The sequence below is a fragment of the Ranitomeya imitator genome, chromosome 1 (genome assembly GCF_032444005.1).
Source record: "Ranitomeya imitator isolate aRanImi1 chromosome 1, aRanImi1.pri, whole genome shotgun sequence".
NCBI classification, from domain to species: domain Eukaryota; kingdom Metazoa; phylum Chordata; class Amphibia; order Anura; family Dendrobatidae; genus Ranitomeya; species Ranitomeya imitator.
Window position 1 is genome coordinate 303,148,466 of NC_091282.1, and position 14,741 is coordinate 303,163,206.

Sequence of the window (14,741 nt, forward strand, 5' to 3'; positions counted from 1 at the left end):
AAAATTGCAACAGAATGTTTGGGAAAAGGAGACACATTATGTGGCAGATATGCCTGTGACAAGAATAGAATGGGAAGATGCACAGAAAATATTAACTGATCATTAGCTTCTCAGAAACAACTGTTTGCTAAGCAAAAATACCTTATAGAGGGTGAGAGTGCAGGCCACCTACTGGCAGCGATAGTTAAAGCACAACGCGAATAGCCTATACAAATAGACTGGTCACAACAGATGGGAAGGTGGTTACGGACACTGATGAGGTTATTAAACCTCTCCATTCTTATTACATGAATGTGTACACATCTAAGACTAATGCTTTGGAGAGAGATATTGCCTCTTACCTAGATGGAATTGCTCATCCTAGACTGTCTTGAGCTACAAGTGAGGCTTTGTGTCAACCCCGGAGGACTTGGAGGAACTAGAGGATGCATTGCACAAACATTGAAAAATTGAGAAATCACCTGATGCCGATCAAGGAGAATTTTATAAACTAAATGAAGAGGTTCTGTTGCCAAAGCTCTTAGATGTACTTAACCCCTTAACCCCCGGAGCTTTTTTCGGTTTTGCATTTTCGTTCCTCTTCTTCCCAGAGCCATAACTTTTTTTATTTTTCCGTCAATATGGTCATGTAAGGGCTTGTTTTTTGCAGGACGGGTTGTACTTTTGAACGACACCACTGGTTTCACCATGTCGTGTACTAGAAAATGGTAAAAAAAAAATTCCAAGTGCGGTGAAATTGCAAAAAAAAGTGCAATCCCACACTTGTTTTTTGTTTGGCTTCTTTACTAGGGTCACTAAATGCTAAAACCGATCTGTCATTATGATTCTCCAGGTCATTACGAGTTCATAGACACCAAACATGTCTAGTTTCTTTTTAGAATGGAGCAAAAGGGGGGTGATTTGAACTTTTATATTTTTTTTTTATTTTTTTTATATTTTTAAAAACATTTTTTTCTTACTTTTGGCATGCTTCAATAGTCTCCATAGGAGAATAGCAGTTACCATAGGCCGATTGGCTCTGCTACATAGAGGCGATGGTCAGATGTAGTAGAATTCATGACTTGCTATGAGCGCCGACCACTGGATGGAGCTCTCACAGCAATCCGACACTGACAACCATAGAGTTCTCCAGGAGACCTCGGGTTGCCATGCCGACACACCGGTGACCCGCGATCACGTATCGCAGGTCACAGGTGTTTTTATTTCTGGCGCGATTGCCGGAAGCGCCATTTAAATGCCACGGTCATTCGTTTCACCTTGTGAATATATGATTTTTTATATATTTATTTTTTATATATTTTTTGATGTATTTTTCTGGCGTTCTCGGTTCACAAGTATGATCCATATTTTCAATCCCTATCTTGCTTGTGCATTGTAGTGATTATATACACATTCTGTTTTTTTTATGTATTATTATTTTTTATGTTTGGTGCTTATACCTCTTAGGGGAAATATTATAAAATATATATTTTATCTTGTTAATTATACCTTATCCGCTACATGCAAAATTGGTCTTTTTTATATACAAAAATTCTTTAATAATTTTTATTTTTTGCGCACATCTTGATACGTGCACATTTATTGTATGCCTTTCTATTGTCATATTTCTAATTAAATAAAGATATTCTTTTTTATTACACATTCTCTGTTTTGGTGGTTCTTGGTCTTTTCACGTTTGGAGAATGGATTAGTTTTTTCTTTTAAGTGGTTTCCACTAAATCCTTTGCACAAACAGTGGTTCTATGGTATTTAATTATTTCTTTATAAATATTTTTTGAGTTAATGAGGTATTCCTATATAATATCCAATTTGCATAATAATTTGGAACACTGTGTATTTACTGCAGATTATTCCTATATCTGCCAACAAATAGCATTTCTAAATGTGATAAAATCCCTTAGAACATTATTCCATTATTTATAAATAATAATCACCTTGTGCTCCCCGATAATAAGCTGATGCAATGCATTTGAATTTCTCTTGACCTGCAGTGTCCCAACTTTGTAGGGAAGAAAAAAAACATAGACCATTAATTTAAAAAAATATATTAATATAAATAAAATTATTAACATGTTACAACTATTCATTAAAAATGTTCCTCGGAAGGATCATTTCATGATAATCCTACAGTCTAAATAGGCTGCGTATTACCAGACAAACAAGCAAACACTCGTTTGTTGGGTGAAATTATCTTTTGTGCTGCATCATCCCGTGTAAACAGGAACAGTGCTGTCAAGAAAAATGGCAGCCTGTCTGAACAATCTGCTACAGTACACATCTGAAGTGTAATCTGTCTGTGAAAACAGGGTGGTAAACGACTGGGATCAGCAAACATTTATTCAGTGATTGCTTAAAACCAACAGTCGGTTTATGTAAATTGACTTTTAAGCTAACCAAAGTAATAACAGTCAGATTGTTATAATTTACTAAATATGTAGGAGATCTAGAGGTCTGTATCAGAAAGACAAGAGTATCTTGAGAAATGAAAAAGCTCAGACTTTGAACCTGAAGAGGATGTGTCACTTGCTCAACAAAATGAAACGGGTATTCTCATCTCCAAAACCTATCCAAATATGTAGTAGGTGTGGTGATAATAATAATATTAGCACATACCTCCAAATAGAAATGTAATATAGTTCTTCTGATTCACTATGTCCCTTACCCCATGTGCAGGGCATTGGAGTAGCTTACAATGGGTACGGAAAGTATTCAGACCCCTTTCAATTTGTCACTTTTTGTTTCATTGCAGCCATTTGGTAAATTCAAAAAAGTTCATTTTTTTCTCATTAATGTACACTCTGCACCCCATCTTGACTGAAAGAAACAGAAATGTAGAAATTTTTGCAAATTTATTAAAAAATAAAAACTGAAATATCACATGTTCATAAGTATTCAGACCCTTTGCTCAGTATTGAGGAGAAGCACCTTTTGAGCTAGTACAGCCATGAGTCTTCTTGGGAATGATGCAACAAGTTTTTCACACCTGGATTTGGGGATCCTCGGCCATTCTTCCTTGCAGATCCTCTCCAGTTCCGTCAGGTTGGATGGTGAACGTTGGTGGACAGCCATTTTCAGGTCTCTCCAGAGATGCTCAAATGGGTTTAGGTCAGGGCTCTGGCTGGGCCAGTCAAGAATGGTCACAGAGTTGTTCTGAAGCCACTCCTTTGTTATTTTAGCTGTGTGCTTAGGGTCATTGTCTTGTTGGAAGGTGAGCCTTCAGCCAAGTCTGAGGTCCAGAGCACTCTGGAAGAGGTTTTCATCCAGGATATCTCTGTACTTGTCCGCATTCACGTTTCCTTCAATGGCAACCAGCCGCCCTGTCTCTGCAGCTGAAAAACACCCCCATAGCATGATGCTGCCACCACCATGTTTCACAGTTGGGATTGTGTTGGGCAGGTGATGAGCAGTGCCTGGTTTTCGCCACACATACGTCTTAGAATTATAATCAAAAAGGTATATCTTGATCTCATCAGACCATAGAATCTTATTTCTCATAGTCTGGGAGTCCTTCATGTGTTTTTTAGCAAATTCTATGTGGGCTTTCATATGTCTTGCACTGAGGAGAGGCTTCCGTCAAGCCACTCTGCCATAAAGGCCCGACTGGTGGAGCGCTGCAGTGATAGTTGACTTTGTGGAACTTTCTCCCATCTCCCTACTGCATCTCTGGAGCTCAGCCACAGTGATCTTGGGGTTCTTCTTTACCTCTCTCACCAAGGCTCTTCTCCCACAATTGCTCAGTTTGGCTGGACGGCCAAGTCTAGGAAGACATCTGGTGGTCCCAAAATTCTACCATTTAAGGATTATGGAGGCCACTGTGCGCTTAGGAACCTTGAGTACAGGAGAAATACTGTTGTAACCTTGGTCAGATCTGTGCCTTGCCACAATTCTGTCTCTGAGCTCCTTGGCCAGTTCCTTTGATCTCATGATTCTCATTTGGTCTGACATGCACTGTGAGCTGTGAGGTCCTATATAGACAGACGTGTGCTTTCCAAATCAAGTCCTATCAGTTTAATTAAACACAGCTGGACTCCAATGAAGGAGTAGAACCATCTCAAGGAGGATCACAAGGAAATGTACAGGATGTGACTTAAATATGAGTGTCTGAGCAAAGGGTCTGAATACTTTTGCCCATGTGATATTTCAGTTGTTCTTTTTTATTACATTTGCAAAAATTTCTACATTTCTTTTTTTTCTCAGTCAAGATGGGGCGCAGAGTGTACATTAATGTGAAAAAAATGAACTTTTTTAAATTTACCAATGGCTGCAATGAAAAATTGCAGTGAAAATTGCAGTGAAAAATTTAAAGGAGTTTGAATAGTTTCCATACCCACTGTATGTATCCATAGTTATGGCCATTAATAACTAACTGTCACTATATGAGTAGTTGGAACCATGGATACCTAAGTTACTGCACTGCCCTACATGGCGTAAATGACATAGCGAATAAGAAGAACTATATTTCTAATTGGAGCTATTTGCTAATATTATTATTACATCTACTACATATTGGGATAGGATCTTGGAGATGGGAATAGACCTTTAAGTTAAATACTGTGACAGAGTCACTGGCACAGTGTACGAGAGGAGATTTGTGTCGCTGCGCATATTGGCATCAGTGATGTGAAACCAGGATATTTTTCCTCCAGCATACTAAGTGTTGAGAGAGTTAAATTAAAGTTGCATATGTTAGAGGCCGGGACTTCCCTGCCCTGTGGGATCTATCGCAGGAACTGTTTGTTGCTCTGGTCCCAGCATCTTGCTCAGGCTCCTGTTGTATGTGTGGTTACTACTGGCTCTCCAGCTAAAGTCTATGGCAACCAGTGGTATACAGAGGCAGCCCCACTCTCTGTAGTCTAAGGGTATATGCACACGTATCTGTGAGGGCTGCGGATTTTTCCACAGCGAATTTGATAAATCCGCAGTGCAAAACCCGCTGCGGTTTTTCCTGCGGATTTATCGCGGTTTCTATTGTGGATTCCGCTGCGGGTTTGCACCTGCAGTTTTTTATTGGAGCAGGTGTAAACCCGCAGCGGAATTCGCACAAAGAATTAACATACTGCGGAATGTAAACCGCTGCGTTTCCGCGCATTTTTTTCCGCAGCATGTGCACTGCGGATTTCGTTTCCCATAGGTTTACATTATACTGTAAACGCATGGGAAACCGCTGCAGACCCGCAGCTGCGGATCCACAGGAAAATCCGCAGCGTGTGCACATACCTCAAGTCCAGAAATCACCTTAGTGAGCATGTCCGTGATGTGGCGCCTTGTCATTGGTGCTCGGATGCTTTCTGCTCTGGTGATGTGGCAACTCCTGATTGGCCCACGGGCGATGCCCTGTCTGACTGGGCGTGAGTGTTTGGGGTTGAGCCTGGTGCATAAAGGTATTTCAGCGAAGCACGCGGGCGTATTAGCGTCACTTGTGTTTGGTGTATGTGTGGTTGGATACACTATTGCGCTGGCTGTGCGTTTTGTGTGTTTAGCACTGTATCAGCTACCAGTGGGACATCTGTGATCTTGTCAGAATGTGTTCAGGGCTGGCCCTGTGCCATTAGAATTCCGGCACCTCCGGAGAGGAGGTTTGCTGCGTGATCTTGCTGAATGTTAGTTTTTGCTGTCTGTTTCCGTCCCGTGTGTATGCTATACTTTCTTGTGGGGTTAACAGGGTATTGCACACAAAGCAAGTTCAACCCACATGTTCTTTCGCAGTGGTTCTAACAGGGAATTGCACACTTCCTATTGTCCCTGTATCCCTCGGTGGTTAGCTGAGCTGGTATTTACTGTCCCTTCACCTCTCGGTGGTTAGCTGAGTAGTTACTCCTCTCCCTGTGCATCTGAGTAGTATCTGGGTTTAGTTTTCTGCGTTCCATTCACACTTTATGGAGTTAACTCAGTGTGTTTAAGGAGGAATGTTCGCTAGTTTTTTATCCGTCTTTATTCATATTAGCAGCAGTTTACTGCACGGTGGACCCCGGGTTACGATTGCACCTTATTTATTTGTTTTTATTTGGTGCAATCCGCCAACCCTAACAGCATACATGGGCTGGTTTTATGTGGGCACCCACAGAGCGGGTGGGAGGGTGCTCACCATATCTCCACCTGTACAGCCAACATCAGCATGTGTACTGACAGGACCTGGGATGATGGCACAAGCTATTTAAGCCAGACAATTTGATCACCTGATCATCACATTGTCTGGCTCAAAAAGCTTGTCTAGAAAGTCAGAGTGTATTGTAACTTGGGACAGGAGGAACTCCCACGTGGCTCCAGGAGGAGCTGAGGACATTATGTGGTATCTGCGGGTGAATCCTGCAGGGAAAGGACTCTTTTGCACTTTATCTTTGTTTTGTTTTTCTGTTAGGCTAGAAAGGCCACGTTTACTTTATTCAACCCTGCTACGGTTTATGCTGTGTTTTAATAAACTAGCGTGTAAGGTTTCCGGATGTTTTATGGAGCCTGTTTTGCCTTCGTCCAAGATGGAGTCTGGTACTTCGCCCTGTCCTTTAACTTCCTGTCAATTCTGTTGTTTAAGTCCGGGTCGGGAAATACTCCTTGCCTGAGTATTTTGTTGCTGTTGGCTTCTGAGCTTCCTTCTGGAATTCTTGCTGCTGCTCATTTACTCTGTTCTCTGCCTCATTACTTCAAGCTGCGTTCAGTCCTCTGTGTTGCGTACTCCATCTGTGTACTAATTCTTGGACTGTTCTGTGCGGGCTGCTGTGCTGGACTTGAGCAGGACTTTTCAACCCAAGAGGGACACTGAAAAACCTTCTCCTTATTGTGCTCCACCTGTATATTTCTGGACTTCCATGAAAGGTGTCGTCTCCACTCTGCCTATTTCTGGACCACCACGTAGGAGTGCCGGTCGCACTCTTGCCTCAAATAACTGCTGGACTTGCTTGTATTAGCGGTCGCGCCCCGCTATCATAGCTGATGGACATTTCAGTTTTGTGCTGCGCACTTTGCTGTAATTTCAGAATTGTCTCTGTTAGTTTGTTATATTCCTTGCTTTGTTAAATACAGTTTTATTTGTCTCAACTTTGGTCTCAGATTCTTTTTATCCCAAGCAATCAGATTTCATAGTATCTTCATAATTGTTACATAGCGTGTGATTTACCTCAAGAGGCGTTCCTGAGTCTACCTTTGAAAGCAGCCAAGTGAGTCAACCCCTCACAATACCTTAAAAACTCCCGAGCTCTCCTGGTTTTACCACTTTTTTCCATTTTGCGGTGTGTCATTCTATTGCAGGGATATTCACATTTGTTACTTTTGGAGCACAGTATATAAAAACTCTGCTAGCAATCCAAGTGGGCGTTTCTTCAGGATTTTTTCTAGGGGTGTACACTTTCAGTTCTTGCTCTGAAATGCAACCAATCACAGCTTGGCAGCTCATCTAGCAGTCTAGTAGTCTCCCATGTTGCCAAGCTGTGAGGGATAGCGATTAATAGGAAAGGGTGAAAGCACACATTCACAGGGGAAACGCTGAAAAAAATACCTGGAAGCAGAGATTTCACATACTGCTCTCCCAAATCAACAAATATGAATATCTCCGCAATGGTGAGATGCAACGCAAACCAGAAAAATCGGCAGAATCAGGAGAGCTCAGGGATTTACAACTTATTTAAATGGCTGGTCCGAATCTAAAGTTGATATTAATCCTAAATGTCTGTCTATGTCTATTTAATGTAATAATCTGTTTGCTGAGTTTTTGTGACAGGTTCACTCTAAAATGACATGGTGATAAAGGATGCAGATTGATTTTACTCCTTAACGACTGCCGATACGCCTTTTAACGGCAGCAGCTAAGAGTACTTATTCCTCAGTGGCGCTTTTTAATGGCACTGAAAATAAGTCTGTAGGGCCCCCCAGCGTAAAAAAATTTCAGAGGTCTCAATTACTTGGGGTAGCTGAGACCCTAGAGAGCATGATCAGGGCAGGTTTTTCCAGTTCCCTATCACGTGATCACCGGTATTCACCGAATAACGGCGATCACAAAAAAAGACTGATTTAAAATCCATTTCTCTCTCCTCTGACATGATCTAACATTTCAGAGAAAAGAGAAATCGAGTCCCCCGAACCTCCCCTATACCTCAGCCATCACCGGGCTCCTGCGTCATTTTCCTGGAAAAAAATGGTGAGCGCATGCCCAGTGCGCCCGCTGAGATTTGCCGGCTGGTACCCAGCAACAATAGGGAATTTTTCCTATTTGTTCTTTTTGATCACTGTGATCACCCTATCAAAAGACAAAAAAAAAAAGATGGCTAGCATTGAGCTCAAGTGCTCGCTACTTGAGTTTGAATTGGGTATGCATAGAGTATCGCGGATCCCCGCATGTTTTTATTTGGGTGTCTTAACAGACAGGAAACATGCAGGGCAGAGACCTCAGCATATCAGTTGAGCATCCGCCATATTCGGTGCATACCCGAGCACCCGATGCAAACTGGAGTAGCGAGCACTTGCACTGAACACTAATGAAGACATATTCAATATGACAACCTGTTATCAAATTCTGTGTGAGTTCAAAATGCTCACTGTAACCCAGGATAAAATCCTTGAGGGGAGTGGTTTCCAAAAATGGAGTCACTTGTGGGGGTTTCCACGGTTTAGGCACATCAGGGGCTCTCCAAACACGACATGGCGTCTGTTCTCGTTTCCAGTCAATTTTGCTTTCAAAAAGTCAAATTTCACTCTTTTCTTTCCAAGTCCTGCCGTGTGCCCAAACAGTGGATTGTCCCCACATATGGGGTATCGGTATACTCAGGAGAAATTGCACAATAAATTTTGGGGTACATTTTCTCTTGTTACCCTTGTGAAAATAACAAACTTTGGGTCTAAAAGTATATTTTTTTGTATAAAAAGTTCAATGTTCATTTTTTCCTTCCACATTGCTTCAGTTCCCGTGTAGCACCTGAAGGGTTAAAAAACGTCATGAATGTGATTTTGAACACATTTGGGGATGCAGTTTTTATGTGTCACTTTTGGGTATTTTCTGTTATATTGGCCCCTCATATTCCCTTCAAATGTGATGTGGTCCCTAAAAAAAATAGTTTTGTAAATGTTGTTGGAAAAATGTGAAATTGCTGTATAACTTTAACCCTTCTAACTTCCTAACAAATAGAAAATGTTTCCAAAATTGTGGTGATATGAAGTAGGGAAATGTTATTTATTAACTACTTTGTGTGACATTACTCTCTGATTTAAGGGCACAAAAATTAAACTTTTGAAAATTGCTAAATTTAAAATTTTTTTTGCCAAATTTCATTTTTTTCAGAAATAAATGCAAGTCATGTCAAAGAAATGTTATCACTGTCATGAAGTACAATATATCACAAAAAAACATGCTCAGAATCAGTGGGATCTGTTGAAGCGTTCCAGAGTTATTACCACATACAGTGACACTGGTCAGAATTGTAAAATTTGGCTTGGTCATTAAGGTCAATATTGGCTCTGTCACTAAGGGGTTAATATGTGTAAATGAGCATTATCTAGTACAATTTATTTGTTTCATCAGTCATTTTCTATGAAGGGTACTTACTCACCACATACACAACAAAATACCTGGGTATATTAGATATAGAAACACTGTTAGTTACTTACACCTGCAGGTTAAAAGGGACACCCAAGATTTCAAACCGTTCAATCTCAAAGTCAACACCAATGGTGGCTTTATAGTCACGATCAAATACATTCTTGCAAAACCTGTAGAAACATATTTAGTTACAACTTTTCATTTGCTACTGATTAGATATAATTAACTTTACTATAACCTTCGGAAAATACATTTTAGGGTGGGTTTGAATGGCCTGCATCATAGCTCTAGAGAAGTGATAGCCAAACTCCAGTCCTCATGGCCCACAACATATCATGTTTTCAGGATTTCCTTAGTATTGCACAGGTGATGGAATGATTGCCACAGGTTCCATCACGTAATCCCTTAAAAATATTAAATTTAATGCAAAATTCTTTTAAAAATACCTAATCCCAGTGTAACACAAATAATGATATAGATCTACTCCATAACAATAACCTTACGATTTCCCTATGCTTAGCTGCTGTCCCTACCTAACAGTGGAGGTTGGCACCCTAATAGATACGATTTTTTGGCACCCCCACTCAGCGGCGGCTATCCCCAACTCGCCCAGCTCTGTACATTCATCGTGATACCTGCATCTATGGAATAGCTTGTTCTGTACTCTGCCTACCGATGAACCGTGGCATGGGGAAACGCGTCGAGGCTATGAGGCTATTTGCTGGAAGCTAAGTTTTCTTTGGGTTAACACCCGCATATGCTTCTTTTTTGTATCACTCATCAGTGTTCAGAAAATTGTTTATTGCTTTGAGTGTGTATGTGAATTATGATGGGTATATTATCACTATTTTGAAGAAGGCCGTTTATCTTGTTATCTTACGGCTATATTATTCCCCCTCCTGTCTTGTCATCTCTGAGTCCTATGGAGTACAGGCTTTGTCTATATATGAAGCGGCCATTATAGCCATGACAATATAGGATCTCTGTCTGCTATACGCAATTGTATTCTAAGTTATATACTAGCACTGTATGGATGGGGGAATCAAATTATCTGCTGTACTATAGCCTTTTTTATTAAGTACTTTCCTTTCATTTCTTTTTGCTGCTTATTGTTTTCCCACCTTTAGTCTAACAGGTATTTAACAGGGCGAGTTGGGGATAGCCGCCGCTGAGTAGGGGCGCCAAAAAATCGTATCTATTAGGGTGCCAACCTCCACTGTTAGGTAGGGACAGCAGCTAAGCATAGGGAAATTGTAAGGTTATTGTTACGGAGTAGATCTATATCATTATTTGTGTTACACTGGAATTAGGTATTTTTAAAAGAATTTTACATTAAATTTAATATTTTGAAGGGATTACATGTTACACAGTTGATTATTTTCCCTGTTTTTGTACTTTAGACTTTTTGTTTGGACAGGTTCCATCACCTATGCAATACTAGGAAAATCCATAAAACATGATGTGCTGAGGACTGGAGTTTGGGAAAACTGCTATAAAGTAAAGACAGAGAGGTTTTCATTATTTCACAAAAAATCCAAGTTCTTCCACAAGCATCATAGCTCTACTATTCTTCACTGTAACGTTCTCAGAACCTGCACCCCCATTAAAACTATTTTTGTGCCCATAATTGAATATTTTTCCTAAATAAATGTTAGAAAACATGCTTATGTTATTCTGCTGCTATGCATATTATGGGCCCAATTCATAAAAGCTTTTACATCAGTATTCTGTTGTAAAAAGATTTGAAAAGTCACATAGTTTTGGTGCAACTGGTGCCTGTTCTAGCATTAGGCCAATTTTGGTGTTGTCAAGCCATTTTCGTCCAGCTCTGACAAAGGAGGTGGAACTAGGGAAAGACGGGGGCATGGAGACTACCACCAGTCTAATTCATGAAGATGGCTGATGGAGTAGGATTTGTTGCGAGGTGCACAGAAAAATGCACGTCACTCATTCGGCACTTCTGATTTATGAAGAGACGTACACTTCTTCTGAATCAGGAGTGTGTGACTCCAGTCCATCTCTTTATCAAGAATGGCGTGAACAACGCTGGTCTTGATGTATCGGTGATATGGGTTTTCCAGATAGTAAGACATCAAGGGCCTATTCATGGAAGCTTTCGTACCAGAATTTTGGGGAAAAATTTGGCATTTTCACCCCCGTTTCTACCAACTCCAACAAAATGGGCAAAGTTGCGGTCAGACAGTGGCGTGACACCACAGCTCGTCTAATTCATCAAATCTCACTCAAGTAGGTGACTGAATTTCTGGGGTGGTGCATGAAGGAGCATGCCACTGGTCAGAAGCTTCAGATTTCTGAAGAGGAGTGCACTTCTTCATGAATTAGGAGCATCTGACTCCTGCACACTCCATGATCAAGATGAATCGGGCCCATAGTATATTGCGTTAGATTCCTTTACTACTGAAGGACTCTTCCTCTTTTACTGACGAAAATATGAAGGTTCTACACCATATTCCAATATTAGTAACTGTGAATACTTTCTCACTACCTTGTCTTCATCTATAGTCACGTATTGATAAAACATTTTTGTCTCCTTCAGTACCAAATAATTTGCAGACCGCATCTTATGTAATATAAATCACTTAACACATGTTCATCCTGCACTGATTTGTAAGAAATCTAATAAAAAGTAATAAAATTAATATTTAAAAAATGTACCTGTTGATCAAACTTGTTTTCCCAACATAAAGATCCCCCACCATCACAACTTTTGACATCTTCAATCTGTGGAACATGTTTATATATATATATAAAAAAAAAAATTAAAGTGCATCCATGTATTCGATGGTTTAAGGAAACATTTTACTGTGTCCGTTTGATCATTCTACTATTGAGGCTCATTTGTTTTAGAAAGACAACATGTAGCAATTAGTGGTTCATTAGAGGTGATTTTGATAATTTTTACTCATTCTGCCCTTGCAGTGTTCCCTAAATCCAATGAGCTTGCAGTGGGCTTGTGATTACACATATCTTTAACATTAAAAGTACCACGTCAGATCCATTAAGGTTTTTTAACTGCCACCATGACCTTTCATGGTTTTATTTAGTTAGTGCAATAATGATTTTATTATTTTATAGTACTGCACATATTTCAGTAAAATGAATATACTGTATACACACCACCTCACTGGACGCTAATGAACCAGGACTAGTCCAGTGAGGCATATACTTGCTGAGAGTAGTCCAGGGACAGCAGCCATTCTCATCAGTCGCTGCATTGCATGAGTCTTCTTGATTTGTGCTTCTTTCTTCCCATCATGGCTCTCCTGAGCGCACAGATGCGACATGGTAACCAAGATGCCAAGCGTTATGGAAATTGTGAAGACGCCAGCTGTTATGAACAGGTGATTCAGAACCCCAATGGACCTGGTGGTTACGAGCACAGAAAATGACCTGATAGTTGCTAATCACATAGGACGAGCTCTGAGACGTGGGAACTCTGCTGACCGCAATCCCTAATCCTATCACACCACACTAGAGGTAGCCGTGGATTGCTCCTAACGCTCCCTATGCAACTCGGCACAGCCTGAGAAACTAGCTAGCCCTGAAGATAGAAAAATAAGCCTACCTTGCCTCAGAGAAATTCCCCAAAGGAAAAGGCAGCCCCCCACATACAATGACTGTGAGCAAAGATGAAAACACAAACACAGAGATGAAATAGATTTCAGCAAAGTGAGGCCCGACTTACTAAACAGACCAAGGATAGGAAAGATAGCTTTGCGGTCAGCACAAAAACCTACAAACAACCACGCAGAGGGCGCAAAAAGACCCTCCGCACCGACTAACGGTACGGAGGTGCTTCCTCTGCGTCCCAGAGCTTCCAGCAAGCAAGACAAACCAATATAGCAAGCTGGACAGAAAAAATAGCAAACAAAAGTAACACAAGCAGAACTTAGCTTATGCAGGGCAGACAGGCCACAAGAACGATCCAGGAGAGAGCAAAACCAATTCTGGAACATTGACTGGAGGCCAGGAACAAAGAACTAGGTGGAGTTAAATAGAGCAGCACCTAACGACTTAACCTCGTCACTTGAGGAAGGAAACTCAGAAGCCGCAGCCCCACTCACATCCACCAGAGGAAGCTCATAGACAGAACCAGCCGAAGTACCGCTCATGACCACAGGAGGGAGCTCGACCACAGAATTCACAACAGTACCCCCCCTTGAGGAGGGGTCACCGAACCCTCACCAGAGCCCCCAGGCCGACCAGGATGAGCCAAATGAAAGGCACGAACCAGATCGGCAGCATGAACATCAGAGGCAAAGATCCAGGAATTATCTTCCTGACCATAACCCTGCCACTTAACCAGGTACTGGAGTTTCCGTCTCGAAATACGAGAATCCAAAATCTTCTCCACTATATACTCCAACTCCCCCTCAACCAAAACCGGGGCAGGAGGATCAACGGATGGAACCACAGGTGCCACGTATCTCCGCAACAATGACCTATGGAATACGTTATGGATGGAAAAAGAAGCTGGAAGGGTCAAACGAAAAGACACAGGATTAAGAACCTCAGAAATCCTATACGGACCAATGAAACGAGGCTTAAACTTAGGAGAGGAAACTTTCATAGGAATATAACGAGATGACAACCAAACCAAATCCCCAACACGAAGTCGGGGACCCACACAGCGCCTGCGGTTAGCGAAACGTTGAGCCTTCTCCTGAGACAATGTCAAATTGTCCACTACATGAGTCCAAATCTGCTGCAACCTATCCACCACAGTATCCACACCAGGACAGTCAGAAGACTCAACCTGCCCTGAAGAGAAACGAAGATGGAAACCAGAATTGCAGAAAAACGGCAAAACCAAAGTAGCCGAGCTGGCCCGATTATTAAGGGCAAACTCAGCAAAAGGCAAAAAGGACACCCAATCATCCTGATCAGCAGAAACAAAACATCTCAGATATGTTTCCAAGGTCTGATTGGTTCGTTCAGTCTGGCCATTTGTCTGAGGATGGAAAGCCGAGGAAAAAGACAAATCAATGCCCATCCTAGCACAAAAGGCTCGCCAAAACCTCGAAACAAACTGGGAACCTCTGTCGGAAACGATGTTCTCCGGAATGCCATGTAAACGAACCACATGCTGGAAGAACAATGGCACCAAATCAGAGGAGGAAGGCAATTTAGACAAGGGTACCAAATGGACCATCTTAGAAAAGCGATCACAAACCACCCAAATGACCGACATTTTTTG

The 14,741-nt window shown here is 41.3% G+C and overlaps 1 protein-coding gene across 2 annotated transcripts in view; it reads right to left on the bottom strand.

Annotated features, from left to right (window-relative positions):
- RAB36 (RAB36, member RAS oncogene family) overlaps positions 1-14,741 on the bottom strand; it is a 53,050-nt gene that overhangs the window by 21,085 nt on the left and 17,224 nt on the right. For both annotated transcript variants that reach the window (XM_069757575.1, XM_069757582.1), the window contains exons 3-5: positions 12,200-12,265; positions 9,592-9,693; positions 1,935-1,999 (exon numbers count right to left, since the gene is read on the bottom strand). In XM_069757575.1, the coding sequence (XP_069613676.1) occupies positions 1,935-1,999; positions 9,592-9,693; positions 12,200-12,265 (233 nt within the window). The remainder of the gene's footprint in view (positions 1-1,934; positions 2,000-9,591; positions 9,694-12,199; positions 12,266-14,741) is intronic.